Source organism: Aphelocoma coerulescens, chromosome 1, assembly GCF_041296385.1.
Source record: "Aphelocoma coerulescens isolate FSJ_1873_10779 chromosome 1, UR_Acoe_1.0, whole genome shotgun sequence".
NCBI classification, from domain to species: domain Eukaryota; kingdom Metazoa; phylum Chordata; class Aves; order Passeriformes; family Corvidae; genus Aphelocoma; species Aphelocoma coerulescens.
Genome location: NC_091013.1, coordinates 7400667 through 7413340, shown reverse-complemented (window position 1 = coordinate 7413340; position 12674 = coordinate 7400667). Strand labels below are relative to the sequence as shown.

The following is a 12674-nucleotide window of genomic DNA, read 5'->3' as shown; positions in this document are numbered from 1 at the left end:
AGTGCTAAAAAAACGCCTACAAGATGCACTCCTGAAGTGGAATCCAAGGCAGAAATTGGATTTTCATGACCTCTACAAAATCCTAAATTTTTTTCCCAGGGTAACACTTCTAAGTGTACCATGTTATAAAAGGTAATTTCCTAACTTTACGTTTCCATTCCTCAAATTAGTTTGAAACTGCAGTTGGGAATTCAGCATTATAACTACGGAACAGAATTCCCTAAACTAACAATGCTTTGCCCATATTCCCTCCCTTTTTTCCAGTGTTTCAAGCCCACCTACACACATACTATTTTTAGTTAAATACTAACCTGTATCTGTATTTTCTATTTTTCATCTTATTTTGTCAACCACTAAGCTTGAACTCACAACAATTCCTCTCCATTAGTCTGCACTACTGAATCAACATTTTATATTAAAGATTTGGACCATATATGTAAGTGGAACCACTTTAACAATATTTAATTAAAATTTGATTTATTTGTGTGTCCATTTATGTGTGGTTACTCCAGTGTAGGTTAATGGTTGGACACACTGGCCTTGGAAGTGATTCTGTACCCCTGCCTGTATCTGTTATATTCTCCATGATTTAATATTCCATTTCTTATGTAATTCAGGTCCTTACATTTGTTTCATATCAAATATATGCCCTGCTTATTATTTTCAGCAATAATATTCACCTTGTAGGAGGTTAAAATATGGCACTTCCAGCATTTTTGAAGTCCATAATTATGCTAAATGACTTTTGAGTGTGTTCACAAAAACGAATACAAATTAAGAAATACCAGACATTAAAGTACAGCAAGCTCAATTTAATATTGAAAACATTTAATAAAAAGATTACTATTGGACCTTACTTAAAGATGCCTGTTTTCGTGCATTTCTGCTAATTTTGATAATTTGTTTTTTTCCCGTTTTTCCTTTGGAGAACATGGTAATCCTGCTAAAAATAAGTTTAATGAGAACAACTGCTTTCTGCTGTATTGCAGGATCACTGTCTGCAGAGATCAATATAGGAAGGCACATGATTATGGACAAAATTTCAATATGTCATCAAGCAAAAGTCTCCTAGCACAGCAAATGTTTCAATTGCTACAACATATGAAACTCATACAGTAGAATCTTTTACACATGAAACTGGCATACTCAAAAAACTACTGAAAGTTGAGTAGTGGAATAAAAGCTCTTTGAAATGTGCACATACATAACAAATGAGGTACTTGACAATACTTTAGGAATTCTTAAATTAATTATCTACTGAAAGACCTTCATGCAAAATTTACATACATTTCTTTAAATTAGAAATGTTGAACATGTTGACCAAATTGATAATTTATTTCTGTAGCCATTAGGCACACGAGGATAACAGAAAATTAAAACAATAGAACACCTTGAAGTTGATCTGTTACAAAAACACTTTATTGGCTTTGGTTCTGCAAAGACCTGCACACAGTTTAACCCACTAACACTGTGATTAAGTAAACAAGACAGATTACACTCTTTTTTTCTTCTGATTAGGGATATACATTAGATAAAAAAATAGTTAATAGTAAAATAATCTGTTCTCATACAGGTGTTAATGCACACTCCTGCTTACTACGTGTTATTGATTACTAAATTAATGTGCATTAATAACCAGAATATTGGTCTGTAACATCTGACAAACACACAGAGTGTGGGCTGACAGTATTCTTTTATACAATTATTCCTTTTCTTAATAGTCTCTATTTTAAAGGCTTTGGCTCTGAAGGGAAGTTTGGCAGAATGCAACAAATATAAGAGTAACTTTATTTAAGTCTGCAATCCATAAAGCTGCATCTGGCAGCAGGAGTGGGAATGATGGAGAGGATGGAGTTGCCCCTGTGACATCTGGAGACTCTCTGGTATCTGCAGGTATGGATCCACACCAACTTATGCTGGTTTAATTGCTGCTTTACCTTCCTTCCTAATATGAACTGTTTCTATTCTCTTGCTCATTCTGGCTCTGGCAGCATTCCTGTTATCCTAAATTCTTTTTACTAAATGATTAGTTGGGGGTTTTTTTGGAACAATTTTCTACTAGTTCAGCCCAGGGCAATATTAAAGTGCAGTTCCAGATGAATGCCAGAACTACAAGGGAGAGGATGAAACATGGGGAGGAAAAGGGATGATGGGACTTCACCAACCAGCAATTTAGCCCGGGATGCCACAGACTCACTTGCTGAAATTACCCCTCATCAAAAATACCTGTTATGGAATTGCAGCTTATTTCTTACAAAAAATACTTTTTATAGATTTGCAGCAAAAGAATTCTGGCAAATGGTTGTAGATTTATGAGCATATCAAGAGACAGAGATACATAAAAAAGAGGATTTTCAACTCAATTTTCCTGTCATTTGATTTGATACATGAAATTTCTATATATCACAATCGCTTTTATTGATGCCTACTCTGAAAATAATTTACACTTGAAAAATGCTCTTTCTCTGCAGTGCTTAATGTTTGAGCAACACTGTGGGGTAATTACAAAAAAAGTAAATCAAATGAACCTGTCAGATTCTAAATGAAGTTGACTATCAGAGAAAGGTTTTTTAAAAATCTTTTTTCCAATATGGCTGAGTATCATTCCACCTTGTTACGTGTTCTACTTCAAGCAAGTATTCCTGTTAAATGTTGAATCAGAGCTGTTACAAAATTTAGGATAAGATAGGTACCATCTCCAGGGAATAACATCAAGTGTTGCTGAATGGGCACAAAGAAGTCAATATCTGCATTAGCAATTAGTGCAGTGAAATAGGAATGAATCAAAAAGTAAAACAAACGGGTTAGTCAGGACCTGATGTACACACTCAACACAATGCAGGAGTTTTTTTCTTCTGGCCAGCTTCCAATTTGCCCTGTGGACAGAGTATCCATCAGCTTGATTGCACTGGCTCCTGGCACACATTTCAGTTTAATTTTATCTGAAGAAAGTTGTTTTGCATGCCCTGAGACCCTTTTGTGATACAAACCAAAACATTGTTTAGGGGCAATCAGGAGATGCACTTTGAAAACATAGTCCTGATCTGATTTAAAGTACTCAAATAAATGTAGCCAAGGCTACAGGGGCCATCAAAAGAACACAGTGGGACATGCAGCTACCCAGATTTCATCTTATACCTGAATAGGAGGTTGGTTTCAGCTCACTCTTTCCTGCAAATTAGGTTTATCCTTCAGACTTACAGTAATTCAGCTTTCAGGTGAGCAAATTCCACAAAGCCCCCTGCATATAATCCTTATGTTAGGGAAAGTCAAATCCATTATTTTAAGCTGACAATAGTGTGCAGCAGATTTAAGCGAACACGTTTATTTCTCCATTTATGAACTTTACCTACAGCATAAACAAAAGAAATCCTTCAAGTTACTGGACTTCAATAACTTGAACCAAGCTATTAAGCAGTAACATTCCTGAATTAAGGACAATTACTGCCCTCAAATCAGATTTGGGAAACAGACACAGTAGGTGTTAATATGTAACACAAACTCAACAGACTGTACAAGCTGTTGATTTATTGTAAAATAGTATTAAATAAACACTTATTTTGCAATGAGTTCACACACATTTATCCCAAGACGACCTTTGGAAAAAGAAAAAGAAGGATCCCAGTTCTACCTATGGACATCCAAAAGGATTCATTCTTCTTTCCATGTGCAACACAGCCCCCCAAAACCACAGAGAAACTGCTCCATAATTCCACTACTCCAAACTGCTGACAGTTGAGGACCAATAGCAGCAGCAACACGAATTCTTTTGCCAGAGCAGCAGGTTAGAAATACTTATTAATAGGTATATTGTATGCAGTACCACCACTTGCAGATTTTAAGAATTTACTGAAGTTTTCTAATGTAAAGAATAGACATATATATAAAAAAAAAATTTAAAAAATAGCCCAAACAAGAGAAGGATCTGCTTACCATGAAATGAGGTTGTGTTAAAATACGTTTTAACTCCTTTGCATCATTGTTCTCTGGGTAACATGAAATTTCTTCCAATACCTGAAAAATAAGAGGAGAAATGCCCCTAAGTAACTTTCTTTTAAAGGTATTGAAGAAATGAAAACCCTCCCCTGCTCAGTCAGAATATCCCCAAATGATTATACAAACCAACATTTTTGACACAGGAAAGGGTTTAAGAGAATGTGCCCCCACCCAGCTGCCCCAAGAGAATAAAATACCTTGCTCCAATGTTCTCTGAAAGAGATTAAAGTAGAAATTTGAAGGAAACAGTTTGGATGTGGTTGTTGTTTTTTTGTTTGTTAGTTTGTTTTTAATTGACAGTATTCCTCCAACAGCTAAATATATGGTGACAGGAGTGAAGTGCTAAGAGGTGACACTCATGACCTCCACCAGTTGCTGCTTTCACACATGGTCTCAATTTATTAAAACAATTGCTTTCATTAAAACAGTTGGTTTAAAAGCAGCATTAAAACACTCATAAAACTAATTGTTAAAGACACCAAGTGTAGGTGGGCCATCTGCTGCCCCACCTCCAAACTCCAGATTTTATAAAATCTGAGCCACTTTATCACTGGGGAAGGAGGACCAAAGAAGTTTTAACTCATTTGCCTGCAACCTGATTCTTACACCTTAGTTTTCACATGCCCACTTGGACAATGAAAGCAGAGAATTTTGCTTCTGGAAGCATCTCCCAGGATTAACTGCCAGAAAATTTTGCAGAATAGGACTTGAGGGATCTATCAGTGTGACTAAGTTATTACTTAAAATAATATTCTATTTTAACAGCACTATAAAAAGTGTTTTCCTGTGACATTACCCTCGACAACTGCATTGGTAATAATTTATAGTATATGATAATATATCATACAACATTTTTATTTTTACTACTTGTAATAAATAAGCAAAAAAATACTATTTGCAAGGTATAAGAATTAAGAACATCTGTGTCTATCTTTGGTCTTAGTGGGCCACCTTCACTGCATTTCCATGTCTGCTCTTCTTAGACCCATCTATGATAAACTTTTTTTAATTTAAAAAGTTGATACTTCAAAATATTTCTTTTTGTGACTAAATTTTATAAATATCAGATTTCTGCTGGAGATAACCTGGACATGAAAATATCCTGCAATTACCCCGCAGGAGTGTTCCTTTTAACACCACTATTGTTGAATAAAAAGTTAAATTATTAAACTGAGTAATATTCATAATCTTTACACAGATAATGGAATTCTGCAAGTTTATACAACTTGTTACATAACTTGAGTTAGCAATGGTAGCAACCCAGAAATAATTCAGATAATGAGCCAGAATATACATCTTAATGAAGAAAAATAAGTTCCAGTTAAAATACAATCAAACTTTTGTAGTAAAAAAATATACTTTAATGCCATTACCTCTTTGGCTCTCTGTACAGCATCACTTGGAGGATTCCTGATTTGTGGTGAAGATTTTGTGTTTATTTTGTCATAAAGCTGAAATAACAAGAAAACAAGTACTTTTGTAGTTTATGCTTATGTAGTTTATGCTACTTTATATAAATTAATGAGTGCTTACAATAGCCTTATGTTACCAGGATTAGGAAGATTGTTAAACTGCAAACCCCACAGATGTTCTGTATACAAAATCTAGCAGCTTACAGTTTTGGCTTTTCATTTTTAAACATTTCCTGATTTGAACAGTGCCATAGATTCAGAGTTCATAGGATGACATGGGAAAGTTCAAGAGGTTAAGGGCTTCTGCAAACCTCCCATGCTTTTGCCACAGATTTACAGAAACTATATTCTTCTACTAGAAGTGATCCTATGACTCTTGGATAAATGCTGAAAATCAAACATTCTGCTATAAAATCAAGTTAACATGCATATCCCACTTTTCTCAATAAATCAAAACATTAAACATTCTGAACATTCTGAATTTAAATAAACCTTGGAATATGGGAAAGTGCTCTTGAAGATAGAATGTTACAAAAGCCAAATATCTGAGAACAGAAAAAAAAACCTTCCAAGAATGAGTATTCATAAAAAAGGGTACCCTTATTTTACTAGGATTTTCTGTTAGACAGAAGAATGTCAATGTATTTAAACATGCTACTGTAAACCTTCCACATCAATTATTTTTTTAGAAATACACTTTTAAAAACCATTCAACTATGCAAAGCACAAAAGAAGAAAGATCTCTCAAGTTTCAAATTAGAGATAAGACATTACAGGCTCTTTTTCATACAAACCTAACAGACTGTGCATGTTTTAAAGGAATAAATGTACACTTAAGAATAAACAGGTACTGTAATAAGCAGTATTTTCATATAAAACCTTTTGGCTTACATTTCAAGTGATATAATGATAATTACATGCCTGTAATTATTTTCTAATTATGTTAGACTACTTCTTTGATATCTAAGACAGAAAAAAGGCACAAATAATATTTTTAGGGAATTAAGAGACATTTTTAACACAACGAGGGTGATGCAACAAGTTGCCCAGGGAAGTTTCAACTGAAATTCAAAATACTGGATGTAAAAAACCATTCAAAATACAAAAAGGGACTCTAAAACCTTCAGCAAATCCTAACACTGCCAAGGCCGAGGTGACAAGAAAACACCATTTAGGCTGCTCAGCAAGGAGTGCTCAGGAGCTGCCTCTGGGAAGTTCACAGCTCCACTGCTTGGTTTAGAATGGCCTTGGATGTTTGAAAAAGGGAATCTTGCCAAGACACAGAACTGCTCTCTTCTCTTTCTCACATGACATGAAATACCATTCAGTCTTAGTAGATACATAAACTGCCATAAATGCAATCCAACATCACCATCACTTTCTTGTGTAACAAACATGCTGCACATTTCAAGCCCGTACACAAATAAGCACAAAACCAGCAAACAGTGTCACTTCCAAAAAACATTCCCTGCAGGACAGTTACACCACTCTCTTGGGGAAAGAAAAGTAGAGAAGTCAAGCTAAATCAGTTTCTTCCAATGCAACAACTTCATCTTGTGCTGCCAAAATGAAACTCTACAATTTAAGCAGCCCTGACCACTGTTGAAAGTTTTGAGATAAAAGCTTTCAGCAAGCTTGTAGTTCAGGAGAGATTTTGTGTACACAATTATTTGTTTTACTCTTCCTTAAGTAAGTTAACAAAACCTACTCAAACTCAGAAACTGCAAATTACAAAGTATCAGCCTCCTATGCCTGTTAAGAAACTGCACTGAGCACTGTGTACTGAGGAAGTACAGCAGAAAATGCATGATATCCACCATGAATACTACTGAATGTCTTTTTCAAGACTATTGAAATTACAGAAAAGTTACCTTGAAAATATTTTTACTAGCTATTTCTAGTAATGGCTGAAAAGCTAAGTCACTGAAGTTGCTGATTTCCCTCCCTTACTGTGACCCTAAACAACCAGCAGGTTACAGAAAACTTTTTCCTCACTATCATGGAAGAGCTATCTTCTGAGATTAGGAAGGAGGCAGAAAGAAAATTAGAGAGGAGAGTTCCTCTAAGAATGTTTAGAAAAAAAATCAAGGCAAAGTTCAGACTAAACAAGGGTGCATTAATTTTTCCACAGCGTCTTCATGCTGAGGAGGCATGGCACTTAAATTTCATCCTCCAGGACTTCTGCTTACTGAGGCTTGCTATCAAGGCAGCAAACTATTAGGAGGAAATCAAAAACCTTCCTATTTGCATTAAGGTTTAAAGCTGGTATGTTACCCAAGCCAAGGGATCTACTGATTGTGGAGGTAGAAGAGAGCCTCACGCAGGGAAAGATGTGGTTTTGGTAGATTCACCAGCATGAGGAGATCTCTTTGTTTTCAAATGGCATACTCTAAGTCAAGTTAGTTCATGGGAGTTTTTAGTTCACAAGAGGCAAGAGGAGCAAAGCTTATACTGTGCATTAATGCACCAGAACTGCTAACCTATGACACAGTCCCACCTCCTTTACAATCTTTGAAAAAAGACTGGTTTTGCAATACTTTTTAATATTTTTACACTTAAACACTAGCTGTAGCAGAACCAATTTAGAATTAAGGAATTTATAGCTTACATAATTAATCTTTGAAAGCATTTGAATGTAGAGGTTTCATTCAGACACATTAAAAAGAACATTTTTTTTCCTTGGATGTAAGAATCCAACATACTTTACATGAATGTTTTACAAAGTCTGTAAGAAAACTCACTCTCAATGAAACCTTTTTGCACACATCGTAGATTAAAGTGAACATTAATGACACTTGCAGCCAGGCTTTGTATGGCTCCTGTGGTACAGAACACATTACTTTGTGCAGTTAGCTACACAATTTTTATCACAGAAACCCGGCCTTTTGTCAATGCTGTTGCCTTTCAGCAGCCCTGCAAATCTAAATCCTTCAGGGACCCTACCAGAGGTGGTTTCTTGTGGAGCAGAATTAACTGGCTCATTCTTCACTGCCCTCTACAGAAAGCTTTTCTATGCAATACCAACAGACAGCAGGATGAAATGTGTGCCCTAATCACAGACTTTCTTTTTGCTGTGAGTCTCTATTTTTCCAGCAAAAAACTCTGCCCCCTCAGCCCAGGAGACCAACCTCCAACAATTTCACTCAGCAATAAGCATAAACATAACAATAAAAAATTTACAGTAATTAAAAAGAATGTAAAATGCCACAGCATATGTAACTTTTGGCATTTCCAGACTTCTGAATACTTTGCACCTCAGTCTCACTCCTCAGCACCAGTTATTCTGCATTTCCTAGAAAGAAAATCAAAATTGAGTGCTTGCTCTAGACAAGCTTAACAATCCCAACTGATGTATTAACAAAACTCGATATAACAAACATACATTGACATTAGAGCTCATAAACAGGATAGTACTGCTTGTTAAGACCACAAGTTTTGATTTAAATTTTGCATGCTAGAACACAAAAGCTATGAAGAGAATACCCACAAGTTGAGTTGCTATCAGTTGACCAGCTTTTGCACACTTGAGACCTTTTTGTCTTCTGCCTGTACCAAGGGAGCTCGCTTCTTCTCATATTTAAAGCAGACAGCCCAAAGCCTAATCCACAATCAGGCAGGCAAGACAAAATAACAAACTTCTCTTCTGACTAGTTTTTCAGATGTGCAGAAATTCCTTTTTAATCATTTCCTGTGAGAAGAGTCAGAATACTGTCCCAACGCAACCCCCATTCAATGCCACACTGAAAAATGTAGATTATGTCACCAGTAGCAGCAATTCAGCCTCACTGCCTGGTCTAATCCTGAATGCAATCAAAATCAGAACCCACAGTGGAATCAGTAAGTGTTCTATCTACCCAAAACCTCGATGTTTCTGTGAGGCAAATGAGAAACTTCTTAAAACAAGAGCTACTGAACTGCTAGAGCATAAAAGCCCCTGATCTTTCAACACAAATACACTTTGTGGGGATCCAATTGCAATTCAGATAGATACTGTTGTTGCCAACCTCAAATATTAAACTCCCACAGTGAAAGATCTAAAAATAATCTTTAAGATATGTCCTTATATATTTAACTTTCTGAACAGTTTAACCACAAGCAACACAGTGCTATTAGAAGCCTGTTTTTCATCGCTTTTAGGTTTTTGTACCATCAAAAAAATTTTTGGGTGGAAGTGCTGCCCCTTGCACAGCAGCATTTACTAACAAATAGGCTTTTTGCACTGGTACCTCACACAGCTCCCTATCCTGGCACTCCACCCACCCCAGAGGTTTCATGTGCTGAGAGACTGAAAGAAATTAATGACCCGCTGAATGAAATTATACTCACAAGCAGTAGTATCAAAGAATGGCCAAAATTAAAGAGCCAATTAGATAATTGCTAGATCACTTCATTCCTTCGTCTGCCAGTTCTGTTCCACATCTCCTTTTCCATGAAAAATATTATAATGTTCCCATGGGTGCCTCTTTCCCTGGGATTCTAGGCTCTCAAGGAAACACATCTCTGAAGCTAATAACTCCTACTGGAAAACACACTGAGTAGCAAGGTCACAGCAGAGGCCTTATCTTCAACTTTGTTTAAAGACAGTTTGCTCTTTCAAACCCTCTGTTCTTCACTGTTAAGGACTGTGCATGAAGTTCATTTTTACCATTGTAGCACCAGAGACCTAACATTTCCTTCCCAGCATAATTCTACAGAACACATTACAGTTCCATCCTGTATCAAAGTCCAAAGCATCTTTCAGACTCTACTTTGTGCCTGCTAGAACATTATAGGTTACAGCCCTCCACAGCTTCAGGGTTTTTTTTGTGTGATACACTCACTGTAGAAGAGGAGCATAGTCAACATTTGCATTCCAGTTCCTCACCCAGTGAAATGCTGAGCAATGCAAACAAAACTAATTCAACAAAAGGGTTCAGGAAGCAGTTAATCAGCTAAAATGAAGATTCCCTGACAGAGTGCTCACAGAAGACAGTCTGAAGCAGAATATAAATTCTGTCTGAACAAACAAGTGTTTGTTTCTGTCATGCCCCAGAACTGGCAGCTGCCAACACTGCAGCTTGTTACTGGAGGCACTCACACTTTAGTAACCCTGACAAGGGTTATGCAGATTTGAAATACTCAATTCCTCTGTGCATATTCACATTCAAGCAACACATGAATCTTTCCTCTAAAAAATGTTGCAGTAGCAACTGGACCCTGAATTTCACTTTTAGGTTTGATCATCCATGTGACAGAACTGAAATACACATACTCCTCAAATTTTTAGAGGAACTTTTATCTGCAAAAAGCAGGCCAACTAGACTTGGTTTTTAGAAGTCATCTATATTCTTACATATTCATAATGTGTCTCTTAGAACAGAGTTACACTTGGTGCTACCTGTATCAGAAATAAACATAAAATCAGATTTCCTTACACCTTTATCTACTACAGGTAAGAGGAAATGATGCCAGGTAAACCCAGTCAGCCCTATGGAATTTCAGCTTTACTCGAAGCTGCTTTCCTTTGTATCATTCCTCATCTGGGCTTCTTCACTTGTTTTGTTTTAAACCATTAACTTAACTTTTTGGGGGTAACAATAGAGGAGAGGAAACTCAAATGGGCAAACATTTTCTCTGTGCATTATTTCAGTTTCCACTCCATGAGACTGGCAAATAAATATGTTCTAGAGAGTGAGAATGACAAACTTCACTGCACAAACCTTGAAATCCTGACACACCATGGAAACTAAATGCCAACTGGAGAATGTTTAATACATATTAACAGATTGTTAATGACCACATTTCTGAGGCAAACAGAAGATAGTACCTGTTTCTTAGTGGTCAGTGCCTTGCTATGGGAAAAGGAGGAGATATATGAACTGATCTACTTCATTAACTCTCAGAATAAAATTCCTGACCCTTCATGTGTTACATATGACAACAAACTGCCTGTCAGATGGGATCCTACTGAGTTGCCAGAACAGCATCTTAGTGAAACACAAATGATGAAGGTTTATTTTACTGAGGATGAACATAAATTAAATGAAAGGTGAGAGATATGGTATCTCTTTAATTAAGGTGGAACCCTGAAATGATTGTAGGCTCCTTTGAGAAGGAGAACACATTCCCCCAACCACAGCCAAAGGGCTGTGCGTGCATTGCCTTTGTAGTAATTCAAAGTGTAAAAAGGATCCCAGAAAGATATCCTCTTCATTGTCTTCACAGGGTCTGTTAGAGGCAATCTGTTGACACGAGAGCTGTAAGGAAAGCACACAGCCCTTCACTTGTGTCAGCAACAGGGAGAGATGCCCTGTGGCATTAGACATTACCAGTCAGTATTTGATCATGTACCTCTTGCATGGACATATTTTGTATACTTGGAGAAATGAGGGGAACCAGCAGGTTAAGGTAAAGAATACTGAAAAGGTATATCTGTTGTGTATCTTTTGATCAAAACCTTGAAAAGTGAAGTATCCAAGCTTAAATTCTCTCAGTAGTTATAATGCTCTAGCAGAACTGCAGGAGTCATGAACTGGGGAAATAACACAAAGTTCAGTCTGAAACGAAGACTACACAGATCTCTGCAGCTCCACACACTGATATGGTTAAAAACAGATTCAAGGACACATTTATGCCTGTAGTGGTTCAGATACCATGGATGTTCAGTAATATCTGACTTGTATATTCTATTTCTTAACAAAGGGTGAAGTTTTTACCTCCAGTGTACATGAGCTACAAACAAATTTTAGCTCTGTTGTAGAACATATTCCTCTTTAGCAGAGATTATTAAATGTTATGCACTTACTCTGTAAAATCAAAGCCTTAACCCTTCAGAGGCAAAAGAGCCAAGGAAAGGACTATATTAGTACAAAACAAACTCCAGGATGTGCACAGTTCTTCCCCCACAATGGACTTTTTGAATTGTGCTTCTGGATTTGCTTCACATTTGCCAAGAAGATTTTTACTTGTTTATTTCAAGTTGTCTCACATAAGTTCTGATAATGAATGGTTGTGCTACTCCTCAAAATCACAGCAGACATTATTTTCTTCTATTTAATTCCAGGTGTCCCTAAATGCCTCATTCATGTACGATGAACCCAGACTCGGGTGTCTGACAGCATTTTATTTCCTTACAAAGTAGGACTCTAAACTAGCAATTTGTCTCCTATTTTAAGGAAAACCCATATTAATACTCATCATAATAATTTTACGACTGTAGAAGCTGCACTTCTCCACAAGTGACAGCAGATGTTAAAGACATGCCAGACAGTACACAGACGTAACCAG

At 36.6% G+C, this 12674-nt stretch overlaps 1 protein-coding gene across 8 annotated transcripts in view; it reads right to left on the bottom strand.

Moving 5' to 3' along the window:
• CASK (calcium/calmodulin dependent serine protein kinase) overlaps nucleotides 1–12674 on the bottom strand; it is a 188018-nt gene that overhangs the window by 32656 nt on the left and 142688 nt on the right. For all 8 annotated transcript variants that reach the window (XM_069025606.1, XM_069025686.1, XM_069025205.1 and 5 more), the window contains 2 exons: nucleotides 5370–5447; nucleotides 3934–4014 (listed from right to left, as the gene is read on the bottom strand). In XM_069025606.1, coding sequence (XP_068881707.1) covers nucleotides 3934–4014; nucleotides 5370–5447 — 159 coding nt within the window. The remainder of the gene's footprint in view (nucleotides 1–3933; nucleotides 4015–5369; nucleotides 5448–12674) is intronic.